The sequence below is a fragment of the Phoenix dactylifera genome, chromosome 4, assembly GCF_051530095.1.
Source record: "Phoenix dactylifera cultivar Ajwa chromosome 4, Ajwa_hap1_PhDact_Kaust_v1.1, whole genome shotgun sequence".
Classification (NCBI taxonomy): domain Eukaryota; kingdom Viridiplantae; phylum Streptophyta; class Magnoliopsida; order Arecales; family Arecaceae; genus Phoenix; species Phoenix dactylifera.
In genome coordinates this window covers 2106598-2124711 of record NC_143193.1, presented here as the reverse complement: position 1 = coordinate 2124711, position 18114 = coordinate 2106598, and the positions used below count along the sequence as shown (strand labels likewise).

Below are 18114 nucleotides of genomic sequence, written 5' to 3'. Positions count from 1 at the left end.
CATTACCATGAGCTGCACCACAATGTAGCAATGTCCCCTAAAGCACTCCATCAGGCTCCAATTTAGAGTTGCAGCATTTTTAAAATTAAAGGTTGTGGGTCATACATCAATGCTCCGAGCTATTGAATTGCTATTTCTAAACTACTTATACACCAAAAATCATGCGATCTATTAGTCTATACATTAAGGATCAGATTAAGAGAGCTATTTTGTATGGTGTTAAAGAGCATATGGTGACTTCATATATGATTTTCTAGTATTTTTTGATGAATTATCTGATTTTCTACAAACCTCTCTGTACCATATAATATATCTCATTTTTTAAAGTATTTTATCCATGCATCAAATAAAAATAAAAATGACCATTTTATAACATGTATAAGTTTGATCTTGATTTAAAAACATTCAGATTAGCTGAAATTTTTTAATTGCATATATTTTAAAATATTTAGATTAAAATCACTGGTTTAGAGTTGCAAATTATATGTTTTATGCTATATTTTTTGTACTAGCTATATTTCTACCTTTCATTTTTTGTCAGCTCAACGAACAGACAAGATATCTCTAAAACAGAAAAGTTTATTTTCCTTGCACCATGACTATCATATATTATCACCAAAATTGCTGAATTTCTTTTTACAAGATCTTTCATTGGTTTTGATTAGAAAGCATTTGGAGAGATACTCTGAGAAGCATCTTAACATAACTCTGTCTAAATATATGGAGATAAGTTTTTAATTTTATTATATTATATTATAAAAAAATTATGAATATATATTTACAAATACATCATAGAAAAAGAGTAATTGTCCCATACCCATCTCAACGATTCACTGTTCACCCGTTGGAATGGTAGAATCTATCAGAGAGCCTATTGAACGTGAAGACTGCAGACTCGCATGCTAATAGGTCAGCCAGCCTTGAAAGTTAATATTCTTCTGGCATGTAAAGCATCACTTCTACTTTCTGATTGCTTTCTTACAAATTAAGAAAGCAAAAACTATATTTCTCTGTCATTTTAACAACTTCATTAATAAACTATTTTTATTTAAAAGTTACAGAATATTTTTAAATAATATTAAGTATGCCTTTGATTTTCGTATTTTATTTTAACTTCATCAAGAATGAGTGCATGCAATGTTAAAAACGCATTCAGGCAACCAAACTTGCAATTTGTCACGTCACTTTCTTGTCCAACTTAGATAGAAACTAATTTTGGTCACTTATAAACAGGCTAGTTCGTGAACATGAACTGGAAACCAAGGGTGACCCTAAGATTACTCTCACATCAATCTGTAGAACTTATTAGATGATGAGGTTCGAAATGCTCAAGCAAATGAACATGAATGATAACAATGAAAGAACCAACTTTTGTTATGATAGTATCCTGTACAGAGATATACTCTCTAACACCGACATCTGATCGCTCACAAAGGGTTCTACCAATCTCCAAAATTGAACCCCTGATTTACAGTTGAGAATGAGGAGAAGAAATGGCATTCTCTATGTAAAATAAAATCCAGAAAAAAACTAAAAAAAAATCCGAACGAACCTGCATGAGATGTAGAGTGTAGAATATACATAAAGATACTTAATCACCGAGGCGTTGGATCTCGCCCATCATGATGCGGTTGCTATGAACCTTAAAGCCAAGAAGAGAAGGATCAATATGCCTTCCCTTCTTACCTTTCTTCTTGCCACTCCTGCCTGGACCAGCATCGGCAGATCCTGGTGCTCCTGAAGCAGCAACAGCTTCTGATGAAGCAGGCTTCTTCAGCACATCAACGAATGAAGCTTCTGGCACTTCTGCATTGCCACATGAAGATGTCCTGAGAAATCTCATGTCTCTCTTATCAGAAGCTCTTGCCTCCATAACCTTGGCACTTCCCCCAGGTTCGCCTCTTCCTCCTGTAATGTAAATGGTTTTTTGGAACAACAAACAATCAGTTGTCCTACCTGCATTAGGTTTGGCGAACAGAAAGTACGGAGGATGCAAATATAGAAGAAATTTTGTTCATAGAAAAGTGGGGAAGTGTTACAGGTGAAAAAGAATGGCATACCTTCAGAAGATGCCAATATGGCAGGACTCTTCCTTCTGGGTGGGAGAGCAGAAGCAAGGTCGGATAGCACTCCCTGGGATGATACAATGTGCGAGCCATAAACATGGTTCAATGATGAGCCATCAGCCCCTTTTAGATGGATGGTAGACATCCTGCAAAAGGAAATAAGAAGAATACAATGGCATGAGCACATATAGTACAAGGTATTAACCTAAAGTATGGTAGACTACCAGCTAAGTTCAGTGCCTAAAATGCAAGCAGTCTACCAACTTAGTTCATTTGACATCACTGAGACATGCATGATTACATGCAAAACTGCAAATGCATGAAGAGAAAAATGAAAGAAATGGGCTGCAACAATGAAGTAACATCATTGACTGGTCAACCGACGGATTTTCCAGTGGTTTTTTTTTTCACAAACAAAACCTGATTGCATATAAGATCACAACAACAGGCCTCAAGTACTATAACCAACGGCCCTTGTCTAATTTGTATAGGATCACTCTCATGAGAACTTGCAACATCCACCCACACAGACACACGCATACGTAGGGACAGACAAGTGTATCATAGAAATACCAATAACCTTACAACTCTGTTTCTGTCAATTTTTTAAGTTTTCTGAGTTCTTCCTGAATTTGTATTTTTTTCCAAATTCAGAATCACACCTAGCTAAATTGTCCCCACCAACCAGCTTGTAACCACAGCCTCATCAACTCTCCAAACAAATGTCGAAAGCAAGGCAATGAAATCATCAGTGAGGCTGGTAAAATATATTACCTAATAACTACAGCATAAGTAAACCAGTAATCATACGTATCTGTTTCTATTAGCTTGTTTTAATTATCAAAATTGGTTCTGAACTTTTTATGAATTCTTAATTTTTTTCCCAAATGAAGAATCGATTTCCCTAGCTAAATTGTACCCAACAACAAAATCGCTACCACTGTCTCACCAAATTTCTAACAAAGGTCATAATAAAGTCACCGCATTCATAAGCCAGGTTTGTAACTATGTTACTTGCACCCATCAGTTGTCCACGCCAGATACTTAGACATGGGTATGGGTACGGAATCCAGGCATAAGTCGTCAAGAGGATATTTTTGAACAATAAAAAGATGGATACTTACTAGTGCACCCACACACAAGACTCATAATGGATGTTGGCTCAATCCAAAGAAAATTATGCAGAAGCTTCATAGAATTATTATGATGCTAAACAACCAGAAATTGATCCCTATGATTGAAGTGATATACTCTATAACATAAGCCTTATACACACAAGCAGAAGAGTGCATACAAAGGCTTTGGAATATTATTTCCAGGCACTAGAATGAAACTCATTTCTACCACAAGCTTTTAATAATATGGCCGTGATCTGTCACTATGTGCGATTATCTCCACTATAGAAAGAAGGAAAAAAATATCAAATCAACTAGTAAATACTAGAAAAAAATAGGCTTTCTACATATGCATCGTTCAAAGCAATAATCTTGATCAGGTGTAGCAAGGAAAGAGACTTCACAAGAACCAAAATAGGAAGAAATAGGTACAACTTATATATTCTATAGATAAACGATGGAATTGATAGAGAAAGCACCATAAAGATCAATTAGCGAGCTATTAGGTTGATATAGTTAAGAACTGCTTACTTATGTCATGATACGGAATAAATGTTAGGAATCAACTTATGTAATAGAGTCGATCCACTAAGGTATTCAGCAGCGGTGTAGCATCGGATCCCAAAGACAGTAAGTTCTTTTTGTATCTTATCGAGGAAAAAAGTCTTTTATAAAGATTCTATATGAATTTCATCCATGAAACTGAAATGGTTACTTTTAGAAAATTCTAACGATATAAGGGAATATCTATATTTCATTCGTCTGAAGGTGAGAAAAAAGATAAAACTAATTACCGATTAAAATAAGAGTTTGAAACCTAATATAATTAACATCTTTTATTTTTGTTAACCCAAGAAAAAATGGGATAGATTTATGAGAAATCTAATTCAGTTAGCATAAGATAGATTAAGATAGGACGCAAAAAGAATCAGTTGCCAAGCCGTAGGAGGTAGGAAACTCTCAAGTATGATTCTAAGGAAAAGAACCACCTATTCTGACTGTAGAGAATGAGCTATTCTGCAGGGTGAATCCGAAATTGCGGAGGCTTGGTCTGATCAAGCTGTTGAGTATTGAAACAAGCTATAGTGTGACTCCAGGTAATTATATTGAAGGACATAATTGGTTGAAGATCAGAAGGCATTTTGAATTCAAATAAGACCGCTCTTTTGTTTAATTCATTAAAATTGGTTGTTGGATCCATCAATGAAATAAAATAGATCGTTCCTACAAGAAGATCCATATCTGTGTGCACATAAAACAGTTTTAAACAAGACCAAATCTACAGACGCAATAGAAAAGCTAAAAATGAAACACAAAGGTTGGATATAATGACAAAATTTGCATTATTTGAAGAGAACAAAAACTGAACATGAATATACTTGAGAAAACACCAATGCATGGAAGGGTATCGCTAAAATACCCTCTAAGGGACTAGGGCTGTTTAGTACCATACTATGACAAGTTTAAGTCCTAATTGTGCCCATATGAACGCAGGCACGCATGCGTGCACGCACACACACAGAGACCAGTGGCATGCTTTCAAGATATTTAGATTCTGTTCGCATGAACCATTCAATACTCCAAACTTATTAAGAAAACAGCATACATGGCATGTCAATCACCAAACAAACAGGAAAAAAGAATGCACTTCTGGAAGTGTAAATATGTGTATTTGGAGATAGATAGTCGCATATTGTCAATACCAAATATCCATCAATAAAATATACAGATAACTTACAAAACCTGAACTAGCTTAAAAATAGCAGCTTTTGAGTTTCATGTTATTTGCCATTTTTTAGTTGTAAGTAATAGCATAAGCAAGCAGTATTACCTGTCATTAGCCACTGATTCATTGTAAGCATTGTCAACTCCCAGCTGATAGTTGTAGGTTTCCATACTTCCACCTGGAAAAATATTGCAGATTAATGTTTCATACAATTCAACAAAAACATAACTTTAAAATTCCAAGCTTCAATCCAACTACCAGTGCTTCCAAATGAAGAATTTCTGATAGATGCAGTGAGTTTCAGCTCTCCATGATCCACAACAGAGTTTCCAGCCCGATCTATGCGACTTTCCAGGGTGTCTATATCTAAAACAGACTGACTCATCATCTTAATAGCAGAATCGCTTCCACACTGCTTTGCCAGGTCCACAGTCTCATTTCCATCTAAAGAATTTGCACGAAGAATTTTTTCAAGCAGATCCATGTCCTGAAGTTCGAGTTCATCCAATGTTTCATGGCTTAATGGGAAAGCCAGTTTTCCACTAATATTGGTGCCATTGACATGATCTTTCATTCCAGCATTCACCATTTGGTCCTTCAAGTTCTTTCCTACATGAGATAGGTGAGTACCTTCTGGATAAAAATCCTCCATGCCCACATTATCTGCAGGGAAATTATATGAATTATCCATTGCAGACCTAGAAAGAAGCCAAGATGGTTCTTTAATTTCATTAGGAAATGTAGGAGGGTCATCAACCATTCCTACAGATTGAGGGCATTGACGGGTTTGGCTTTGATGGAGCATGCTGGCTAATGAATGCCTCAAGTTTTCATCTTCCCTTGCAAGTAATGACCATGCACTTGCATCCTTGAAAGAGAAATTCGCATTCATATCTTTCTTCTGCTGCTCTGCTTCTAGATGCAACCGACTGAATTGTGATTCTATCAAGATATTCTGTAGCTGAGCATTGGACTCAGATCTGCAACCCTCAGTTGCATCTAAATGTGAAGCAGAGAACTGGTTAGCAATCTGACGTCGAAGGGGATGCACACCAGTATGTAACTGGCCAATTTGGCCTGAAGAATACATCTGACCTTGTAGTTGCTGTACTTCCTGCTGTTGAAGCTGTGCCATAATGTTCACAAGGTCACCATTTGACCCAGGATTAACTGCAGACAAAGGGATTGACCTCTCAAAAGGGTGTGAATTAGAGTCATAAATCCCTCGCTGCATTCGCTCATGCAACACCAAGTCATGTTCAGGGTGACTTGGTTGCTCATAATATGAAGGCCTCTGATGAATTTGAAGAAGATCTAATTGGCCAAGTCCAGCAGTCTGAGTCTGGGGTGGACAACAAGCTGTCCTGATAAACCGACCAGATTCATCAACTGACCATGCCTCCCCCAAATGTCTTCCTTCTTCTATGCCTGGCAGCTGCCCTGATAACATGGAAAACTGCCGTGCAAGCAACTGCTCCTGCTGAAGATCTAAAAGTTGTTTTTCTAAAGCAAGCATCTGCCTACGTGTGGCATGAGATGGGACATCCAACAGACCATTGTGATGTCCATGATGGAGGTTGTGTCCTGCTTGATTAAGCTGCTCTAGTGATGAATCATGCTGTTGTAGACCATGTTGTGAATGTTCCTGCAATTCATGCAACAGGCGTTGCCTAACCAAGAACTCATCAAGCACATTATTTTGCCAGAGAGGATCTGCATGTGATGTTCCAAAACCAGTTTCACAAAACTGTTGATGCTGCAATTGCTCAAGAAGTAACTGCTGTTCTAGTTGTCGCTGCTGCTGTTGTTGATGCTGCTGTAGCAACTGCATCTGGCGATGTTGAAGCTCCTGTTGTGGCTGCTGCAACTGCTCAAAATGTCGCTGCTGTTCAAACTGACATTTTATACGATGCTGCAGTTCTGGCAAAGATTGACTTATAGAGCGTTGATGGCGAACAGAACCTTCTGACTGCTCAAAAAAGTGTCCGTTCAGATGCATAGTTTGATGAGGAAATAGTGAATGCTGCTGTTGAAGCTGCTGTTTTTGCAGCTGTTGACACAGTAGCTGCTCTTCTAGACTCAATTGGTTAGAGTCTGTTTCCAAGGGAGACAAGTAATGAGAATCATCCGGAGATACAATTCCACTGGCATTTATTCTATGGTTATTAGACCACGAATCACGAACAACAAGGGAATTCGATGTTAAACTGAATGGTTCCTGTTTGCGGCTGGAAAAAGAGGCATCACCAACCACTGAAGAACTGGACTGGCAGCTCTGGTTCCCAGTGTTGGATATATCCAATGATAGGGAAGGCTTCGGATAAGTTCCTTCAAGCATAGAGAATGACAATCCAAGAGGGTTCAAATCATTACTTTTTGGAAAATTATGATTAGTCAACTCAACTTCTCCAGTTTTGGTTGCTAGAAAATGGTTTCCATAGGGAGTATTTAACAGATCGAGTTTATTAGCAATCTTGTCTAGAGGATTCTCAATGCTACTTACAGCCCTTCCAATACCCAAAACTTCTGCAGAACAAGAAGTTATTTAAGAAGAACTCAATTAATGGCTAACATAAAAATACCAAGAAAATACAAATTGTTATGTGTCCGTTATATACATGTGTGTGGGTGGGTGGGCGGGTGGGCGCTAGATGTGCATATCAGGAAAACTAACCTTCAGCATCTTGAACCGCAAGTTCATTTAACTTCTGCGCTTCAGCCCTCATAATGCCTCCTGAAGTCTCTGAGAGTGCATGAGGCAAACTTCCATAATTAGAATCCACGAGGTCTTCACATTTAGAAATACTTGGCTGAATTTGACGATTCTCAAATTCCGATTGTGTCAATCGTTGGTCATTTATGGAAACTGAACCAGCAAAATCAGTGGCAGAAGTACTAGCTGAAGCTTCTGATGGATCAATAGGTTCAACTGCAGTGATTGACCGACACCTATACTTCAAGTGTGGCATTACCTCACCAAGTTGCTGGAAATGTGTGCCTTCTGGAGCATCTGACAAGCACACAGGTAAATCCGTACCATAAAAACCCTCATCAAACCATCTGATAATGTCAGCACCTGAAAATGGGCCTTGCATCTGTCCTTGTGGATCTTTATATATCAAATTCAGCTCCTCAGGAGGAACAACCTGTTCTGATATTTTTGCTTCACCATAACTTATTTGACATGGCCCATTTGTATTTGAAAACTCTGAGATAAATGACATTTCAAACAAAGAATTTGAATCATCAGGTAGCTTAGCAGTAACATCAAAAGAAGCAGTTGAGTTCATGTCCTCAGTAGCATTCTTCAGATATGCATAATTATCCCAATTGTTATCAGCATTTAGCACATCTATTTCAGCAACCTCCAACTCAAAGCCAACATGATTACTTCCTGGAACTCCAACAGCATTATGTGCATCATCCTTGGGGACTGTTGGAGTCATACCATCAATGCTAGCACCATCAGTCAAAGCATCGACCTTAGCTTTACATTCTCCAAGAATAGATGCTCCATCTGAAACAACACAAATCAACAAATTCAGTGATCAAATAAACAGGCACGACTACCACTTGCACCCAATACATAAGATAATGTTGCAAAAAGAATCAAGCCAAAAGACTGAGGAAGACTATACTTTACCATTCAACAGATCTTCAACTTTTCTATGAGAAGCACCATAACCGGCAGAATAGGTGTCTGATACCTCTTCAGCAGAAATCTTAGAGAGCATGCATTCCTTCTTGGCCATGCTAACATCCCCAGCATCTGGACAGGCTAAAAAAAATATATCAACATAAGTAAGCCCCTAATATAAATATTACATGACAAGCTCCTTACCTGTTGCGTTGTCATTGACTCTTTTCATCCTATCCCTACAGGGATTATTGAATACTTCACTACTGGTAACCTTCCCTTTCCAAATGTCTTCCAGAATAGCCTGAGAGCCACGTCAATTAAATAGATAACTTTCAGAAGACACATCTATCAATTCCAGCAGAGGCAAATAAACAAACTATAATGTAACATCAAAGCACTCAGCCCATTACATGATTTGACAATGAATACTGGAAGTTGTCCTGAAAATGTAAAGATGGAATACTAAAATGAATCATATGAACTTTGGAATCAACTTAGGACTAAAATGCATCATATGAACTTTGTAATCAACATACAATATTGTAGAGGCGATTGCACAAACAAATCAGCTCACAATGAGGATTGGCATTTTCTGGCCAGGGTATGGGATAGCAAGGAATCAAAGTATCGAGTTAACTACTTGGAACAAGAACACATCTCTTTTATTAGGTCCTGTTTGGATGCAGGATAAGTATAAACAGGAATTAGTTAAAGGGGAAGCCTGGAACAATCTGCCCCCAACCCACTTTAACCTGAAGGCTCTCTGCCCTTTTAATGAAGTAGCTTTATCCCCAGTTATCCAATTAGGTGGGAAAAAGTGGGTTTCAACTTTTCATAACACTCCTTTTGCACCTGAGAAAAGTGGGTTGAAAAATACTGTTCAATAATGTCTTATTGCGCCTCATTATGCTTTAGACTTAGGGATCACCTCCTTGACCCTGAGAACACTAGATTGGGGCCTCCATGAACCAAGCAACGACGTTCATTAGCGACTAATAACAAACAGAAATAAATTTAGATGTTTCCCTAGATGTAATATCTGCACCCAATATAAATTAAGCAAAGGAAAAAAAGGTAAATACAGCCACTAGTACGAATTGAGGGTTACAACAAGGGGTCAACAAAAATTCTACTTAATTATTTGTTCTAGATGGAATCTTGCTGCCAGTCATGACTCCAATTGCAGACATTACAGGCAAAGAACGATTGTCACAAAATACACTGAATCTTTTTCGAATCCCACTAAACAATCTTAAAATTAAATGGCAAAAAAATTAACAAGAAGACTTGTGTCAGTTATATTTCAGAATTATAACCAAATGATAGCAATCAGCTCACTCACTCAGACTATTATTGAAGCATGCAAAGTGCTCCTGAAGAGCTGTTACCAAGGCTAGTGGACCAGGATCCAACCGGGACCCTGCAGACAATTTGAACGCATGGACCTAAGTGTCGAGTATAAGATCAAGGTTAGATTCATAAATCTTTGCAAGTCCAGGTCCATATCTAGCAAAAGTATACATCACACGAACCTGACCCAACTCAAACCAATTATATAATAGTTTAGAAAATGGGACAAACTTTTTATGAATCTGACCAGTTCTGAACCTAAACATGATCCAGTCTCAACAAGTTACCCAGTGTGATACAGTTTTACTCCTATATCCTTCGTTGTAAAAGTTATTAACCGTACCATGAAGCTAACATATTAGAGAACTTTTTTGAGAACACGATGGATATTTAGCTAACTGAAAAATGGTAGCTGCTTTTGACTGGACCAATGCATAATCAGAACCTGATGAATCTCTGGTACGGTACAGCTCTTAACATAACCAAAGCCAAAGCATAAACCCGTTGGTCTTACAAATTTTCTCCTATCCAGATCCAAACTAATCCTTGGACGGGCATGGCTTTTGTAAAAGTTTAAACCTAGAATCCCTAATAGGTGCTGGTCCAGGTTCGAAGGTATCCAAAGCTAACCCAACTTGTTAGCAACATATTTCTAAGAGCTAAATATAATTAACTGAAAAATTGGCCACCTACAAACATTAAGTGCAACTTGCTACCAAGGTTTTAAATTCCATAAGATAGGGCCGAACCAATTTTTCTATAGAATGGGACGCACCACTATCCCACCCCATCCCAACACTTGGGATAGAGGATGTCCCATACCAATCAGGATGTTGGGACAATGACAATCCTAAAATTGGGACAGTGCCCCATCCCACGGAGCATCCTACCAGGATTTGAAACCATGCTTGCTACAATAGTTACTAACCTACTATGCCCACTAGGTCTCCAAATGATCCAAACTACTTGTGAGCAACTCAGGATTGGCTGGATAAAAGCTCATCCAGGATCAGCTCAGTTAGAAAATGGGTTCAGGTCAGCACTGCTCATATGAGCCATGCTTGAAGATGAGCTGCTTGCATAAATACAAAGAAGATCGTCTCATCTTGATAAAAGCTTAGCTATCTTAATGACCCAAGCTTGAGCAGCTCAAGCCTACATTGAGATTAAGCCAAGCTCAAGCAACCATTTTATATACCACAAAAGCCCAAATAACCTGATACTTGGCTCAATTCAGCTTGTTTGCACCCCTAATGTCCACAAGGCTCCTCCATTAAAGAAAAATAATCCTACAATGAGTTGTTTCAAATAGAGAAAAATTGCTTATAAAGTAAGTACATGTTCCCTAAGTAAAACAATATTAACAAATGGGCATAAAGATAGCACAGACCAGTAGTCATGAAAGTAAAAGGAAGAACAAAATAATAAGATAGAGCACGTAATGTGAATAGTCCCACAATACATGCTTTAGTTATCGAGCAAGTTGACTTAAAGAAAAAGGAACATTATTTAGACTTTAGAGTACAGTGACAAGAAGTAATCTACACTAAGTTCATCTGCCATAGTCAATCTATCATGTCATAAATAGAAAGTAACGCCTTATGCAAGTCCAAAGTATAGGCCTAGAAAAGGATCAACTCAATGAAGAACTCTATGCCATACTCAATTTATGACGGGTAATGCAATGAAGTCTAAAAGGTTAGTTTGCCTCTTTATACAGGAGTATTTTAGAGATCAAGTGTTGAGTGATGTTGCTATGACTAAGTGCAAAGGTATTAATGCCAATGATATATGACAAAGGTAGTAATGCCAATGATATATGACAAAGGTATTAATGCCAATGATATATGACAAAGGTATTAATGCAATGATAAATGAGCTGCTGAACTTTCATGCCTCAGGAAAACCCAGAGTCGACAAAACTCAGAGCAGTCAGCTGCGCATCAATAACATAGATTTGAGAAATTATCTCTTAATGAACCAAAATTCCATTTCAGCCAATAAAAGTTGATGTGGTGCAGTTTGAAAACTACTGTTTGTGGAGGATAATTGATAACGAAAGGGCATAAAAAAGAGCAAACAATAAATCAAGATGCAAGACTGCCAGTAATAACAGCATGTACATCAATACATTTTTGGGTCCTACTTAAACCAACACCAAATTTGCTTCAGATGTTATGTAAGTCTTCGAATGAACCACTTTCAAAGCAACAAAAGGTCCCAATCCCAAGAGACGTTGTAGTCATTTTTGTTTCAGAAGTAACAGTTTTTTCCATGATGTTATGGGAATTTTAGATTTCTAGACATAGAGCTTTAGGATATGGAAGAAATTTCACTGAAATAAATGCACAAAATTAAGGCAGGAAATAACATCTACTGGTAGCAACTGTATTTTGTTTTCATGTTCATTTATGGAAAAAGTCCTCACAAAACTCAAATATCCCAATTTATAATTCACGACTCCGTATAAGGGAATGAGTACTATTTCACAAAAGAAGGGGTTTTTATACCCCTATACTGCCAACTGATCCTTAAGGAAGAAATAAAATGAATTCCCCCCCCCCCCCCCCCCAACACACACACACACACAAAAAAACAAAAAAAAAAAAAACAAAAAAAAAAAGAAAACAAAAGTGAAGAAGACCACGACTCAGGAAGGAAAAGATTAAAGCATAATTTTACAGATGGAATTTTGGGAGGGGCAACAGGTGATCTCTTGTTGGAATGTTGTGAGGGTGGTATGTCAACACCACTTTCTACCACCTCAGTAGAGTTGATTGTTTTTTTTTCCTAATTCACTTTAACAGAAATGCAAGTCGACACGACACCATAAAAAGAATATTATAGGCATATGTTCTCATGAGAAGGTTACCAAATCCATCAAGCACGTGCTTGACAATGATAGATATTTGGGTTAGCCAAGCAACCATGTTTGTTCTGATGAAATGTGTCCCTGCTTTTAAGAGTACAGAAAAAATAAAGGTACCACTAAACATAGTCCTTATGTGATTGAAAATAAAAGAGAAAGCTTTCATTAATCCCCTTGGCTACTGACTAGATTTCATAATTGACTAGATCCTTCACTTACCAAAATCCCCAAGTTGATAGAGGAAGAAATAGTTAATATAACAATAGATGAAAAAAGTTTAAAGAATAAACAAACAAAAAAATGCTAACATGAGAGCTACCTCTTCATCCATGTCAGGTGAGACAAAGGCCAATGGTTCTATAGAACTGGAGTGTACTATTGGAGGAACTTCCTCAAAGCCATCAGGGGTGATGTCAAAAGATGAAATTATCTTGTGCTTCCTATAAATGTCAAGAAGCTTTCCCCTTGGATAGCGAAATTCCTCAGCAGATAAACCACATTTTCCAAGCACAGCAGCACCAATTAGGCTGGTAGAAGGAGGCCTGCTGACTGCTAAATTTCCAATGGCATTTGACCTACCCCTTCCAAGGGCAAACCCAACATTTGTGCCATCCCCTCGCCCTCTCTCTAGTCCAAATCCTGGAGCAGCACGATACACTGATGACCGACTAGAAATAACTTCCTGACGATGGCGTGACCTCCATTTATCACAGAATTCAGGTTCAGATGCCAGACGATTGCTGGCAGCAAAAGACTGTTTCTCCTTAGGAGCATCCTCCTTATCTACGTCCAGCTTTTTATCAGTCCAGGCATCCTTTTCCTTGTCCTCTGGACCCCACCGAGAAGACCATTTGCTGTCTCGCCGACTTTCATGTCGAAGGTTATGACTACTAACATCATGCCACCGATCTGATGACCTCGAGTCAGTAATTTCTCTCATGGAAACATTATCAGACCGGCGACCATTTTTACGGTATTCATTTTCTCGGTCCCCTTCCTTTCTGCGCTCTCTCCTGCTAAGTGGACCAGCTTCCCTCTCCTCTTCATGCCAATGACGACTATTTTCAACATCAAGCACATTTCTTCTCCATTCTTTCTTCTCCAAAGATCCATCTAGGCGCCAAATGTCTTTCTGAATAGAATCAGGAGTCCCATGGGGCAAGGAACTTGGTGAACCCACATCCTGTCAAAAGAAAGTATAAGAACAACCCATGTCAAGAGCACCAGCATTACAGAAACTATAATAACTTAATAAAGTTCCCGCCCACATCCCCACAGACAGACATGAACAAGCCACAATAGACAACATAAGACGTCATAAGAAAAAATAATCACCCAAAATCAAAGCCCTCCTTCAGCTTTAGCATAACAATGTCAGTATAACAGGAAATTTACATGTTTTGAGTAACAGGAGAAAAAAATAATGTCTAGCCTAGAAAGAATAAAAGATGACTCTTAAACAGAGAACTGTTGAAGCAAAAAGAGCTCCCTTTATTCTTTACTACCAAGCATAATCCATATTGATCAACGCATTAAAAAAAAGTACTTTGGTCCACATACATGCGTACAATGTAAAAAAGGTCAGATTAAAATGGATATAGAATAAAAAATCACATAAACCACAGAGACAGCCAAGTTAAAATAGAACAACTTCACAAAAATTGACTTACATTTTCATATTTCCCATAACACTTGAGTCCAGTCCTTGGACTCGAAACTAACCAACGAAGCAAGAGACTTAAGACAAAGTTTGCTGAAATCTTTTTTATTTAATTTGATCCAGAAGAGTTATATGTGTGTGTGTGTGAGTGTGTATGTGTATTCTACCTAGCGGACATTATATCAACTTTCTCCCTTCAATGACTACAAGGGATCAGCAACTTCAAGATCCATGTCAAGTTACCAAGTCCCTATCAAAAATAAGCACTACAAATATGCAGAAAATGAAAGGGGCATATCATGTCGCAAAACAAACATAACATCCTAAATTTAGTTTTAAAATTTTGATGAAACTAATAGTAAGTTGACATGAAACTTAAGGAAGAGTTAATGATAAAGCAAGCAGAATTATGTTCCAAAATATCGTCAAATAAAACAAACCATCTAGTCAAAAAAGTGAGCATTCTTTCATTCAAAAGACCAGTAATGGGTGCACTGTACTGTACCCGTATGGGACTACAGTGCACCAGCATAGTACCGGTAGGGGTTCAGTACCAAGATTGCAAACCTTGAAACCAACTTCCCATATCTCAACTGAAGAAGGATGAGGTATGCAGCATCTCAAAATAGGTAGTAATATCCAATGCTCCACATAATTACAACGAATGCTTCTATTTTATTTTCTATAAACAATAGGATTTCAATGAAAGAGATAACTAAACAGTTATCACAAAGTATCACTCTTGCCAAATTAATACCATGCTGCAAATTCCTAAATACCCAACTTAAGGAAATATAAAATAAATTGACCACATGCATGGCTAAAAACAAGAAGTATTTATACCCCTGATGCGGCGGAAAGGTCAGGCTTGCTTTCACTAGGTTTTGCATAGAGCCACTGAGGAGACAAAGGTATTTTATTATCAGCAGTTATTTGATCTGCAGCATCCAAACATACAAATCATTAAGGGAGAAAAAGGTTTGATGAAGATAAAACTGAATAAAGGTAAAGATTGATGCACAGAAAATAATTAGGTCTTCATGTAGACAGGAAACAAATGCATTCCAGAAAACATACCATGTTTTGCACAAACAGGGAATAATTTGCTAAAAAAGAGAATAACAAGCACATAGTAGGGCAAAGTTCTCATGCATACTGCTGCTGGCTGTGATGATGAGAAAAAGCTCTGCTGAAAATTTAGAAGGATAAGCTCAAAAAAGACAAGCTGCAGTCCAGGACCAATGGGACTGTAGCAGAGACAACTGCACTGCACAAAGTAATAAAGGAATCGTCCTAATGGTGGCAAAAGCACATATGTAGGATAGATCATGACCAGATACGAATTTGAATACCACATAAACACCAGATGTTTGCCCCATATTGGCCTTCAGGGATCATAACATGCACTGCACATGAAAGGCCGCACGATTGCCCATACAGTCATGTACCTGGGCGCATCAGTGAGAAGGAAGAAGCAGCTTGCTGAGAAGGAAAAAGTGGAGTGATGGATATTTTTGGCATGAACTTCAAATTCAACTCCGGGGTGGAGATGCACCCGCAGAGTTTGCCCTATATATAGAGAGACAAGGATACAACTAACAAGCATACAAATGACTGCATCAGTAAGATTACAAGAGAGAGCACTGTGATGGAGGTCGGGACAGGTGATGAAAAAGTAGGAAGATGTTACAATGTCAGCAACGAGGGACAGGATTGTGGATATGGAAGTTCTTGTTACCCCTTGTGAACCCCTCTCCCACTACTGTCATAGGAGAACGGGGTTTCCATTTCATGAGCTCCTAGAATTTGCTAGTAAAGCAGGGGAAATGCGAACAGCCAAGACCCACATCAGCCATCTAATGGGATTGTTTATAACACCACAGCAAACTAATCTAAGGACACTGATCGAGAACAAATGGCAGATAGATTATTACCTTTTGAATCTTCCACAAACCCCAAAAGCACCTTCCTCTCACTGTTTCCTCCAGATATGTCATCTGACATGAACGAATAGAAGGATCACTCAACTACTAATCTTATAGGCGAACAGCATAAAACACTACCAGAATATTAATAATTTTTAGAAAAAAATCCAAAACAAAATGACCATAGACATCATTAATGGACTATAATTATGACAAGATATCAGGATAAAACCATCAGACTTTTATTTATAGAAGAGATTAATGGCAATAGGAATATAACTAAAATAGAGAGCACTCAGAGTTGCCCGTTAACCAACTACTCCCATCATTGCCAGATGAACATCGTATCAAAACAAGAGGAGAGATTTAAAAAAAATCCATTTGATGTTTGATAGCTACTGGTTGCACACAGATCTCAATCAAAGCAGCAATTTTCGTCAAGAAACCGAAACAGGGATATACTTCTCAAAATTTCAAAAAATGTAAAAGATCAAAAACGAAATGCTCAATCGGATCCAATATAATATCGAAATAAAAAGTGGAAAATTTCAGCGAAAGAGGACTTGAAAGAAATTTAAAAAAAAAAAAACCGCTCAACCCGATCGATTCTATGAGAACGGAAGAGCAACGCGGCAAATACGGGACGAAAAGCCGAAGGAGATACCTTTCGCCGCCCAGGGCTCCTCGGCCGGCTTGGATACGATGAGATCCTCTGGGCGATCAACCCTGCCTCCCACCATCACCCTGGTCGTCCCGAATCGGCGAGTACAAGGATCCAACGAGAACGACACGAATTAGGGTTTCCTGGCGACGGGTGAAGAGCAATCTAGGGTGCTCGGGGAGAGATGAGGCGGGCTCGGAGGCAATGAGGGGGGGGGGGGGGGGGGGGGGACTTGGGAGCGTGAGGGTTCGGGTGGTCAGAAGAGCTAAACGAGAAGGGTGATTTTGAGAGGGAAGCTTATCAAAAAAAAAAAAAAACAACAAATTTATTTTGAGAGATATGGCAAATGCCAATCTATCCATCAATCAAACGACCAATCCATATTGATTTATCGATCGATCTATTTATCTATCGACTATCCTAAGGTTTCTAGGTATCTGATCTTGAGATTAAAAGTTTTTTTATAGTAATCACGAAGTGCCACGTGTTTGATGTTGAGGTTAAAAGGTTTTTTTTTTAAGGATATAATTTGATAGGATTAGGTGCCATTTAGTTGACTTGATCTAGTGATGATAGCGGAATTTGATCACAAGTTTTCCGCGTAGTAAAAAATATTATTAAATGCTTTTGTTGCTTTGGATATGTGTAACTCATTTTAATTTAATCTAGAGTTTTTTTTTTTGCCTGAATACTTTTTAAAAATAAAATTTTGTATGAGTATTTTTCCAAACTTGATATTTGTGTACTCTTGTAAAACATTTGTTTTACTATTCTATTTTTTTATCCTTATTTTTTATATATATCCATACCATTTAATGCCGTTAAAAAATTAACGATTTAAAATTAAAATGACTAAAATATTCTTAATAGGTAGATATGTAAAAAAAATATTTATAAGACGATCGCGCTGGAGGACAAAAAAATAATTTCAATTTTTTTTATTTTTAATTAAAATATATATAATTTTAATTAATGGTGTTAAAAGAACCAAGGGTATTTGTGTAAAAATAGTATTTTATGAGGGTACAGAAATAAATATAAATTTTAAAAAGGTATTTATATAATTTGAATATTTAAAAAGATATTCATGCAAAATTAAAAA

At 37.7% G+C, this 18114-nt stretch overlaps 1 protein-coding gene across 6 annotated transcripts; it reads right to left on the bottom strand.

Annotated features, from left to right (window-relative positions):
* Nucleotides 1-1347: 1347 nt before the first annotated feature.
* Nucleotides 1348-17442, bottom strand: LOC103698013 (uncharacterized). Of its 6 annotated transcripts, none has more exons than XM_008779962.6 (11): nt 17016-17442; nt 16361-16423; nt 15270-15364; nt 13086-13949; nt 8749-8848; nt 8551-8685; nt 7582-8424; nt 5166-7433; nt 5013-5085; nt 2061-2212; nt 1348-1908 (listed from the first exon to the last, which is right to left on the bottom strand). In XM_008779962.6, the coding sequence occupies exons 1-11, from the start codon at nt 17089-17091 to the stop codon at nt 1592-1594; spliced, it is 4986 nt and encodes a 1661-aa protein (XP_008778184.4). In that variant the 5' UTR covers nt 17092-17442; the 3' UTR covers nt 1348-1591. The 6 variants fall into 6 exon arrangements, with proteins under 6 accessions (XP_008778184.4, XP_008778185.4, XP_088575654.2 ...); XM_008779963.6 differs by having other exon boundaries at nt 8551-8676; nt 17016-17438; XM_088719528.2 differs by having other exon boundaries at nt 5166-7235; nt 17016-17390.
* Between the last annotated feature and the right edge of the window lie 672 nt (nt 17443-18114).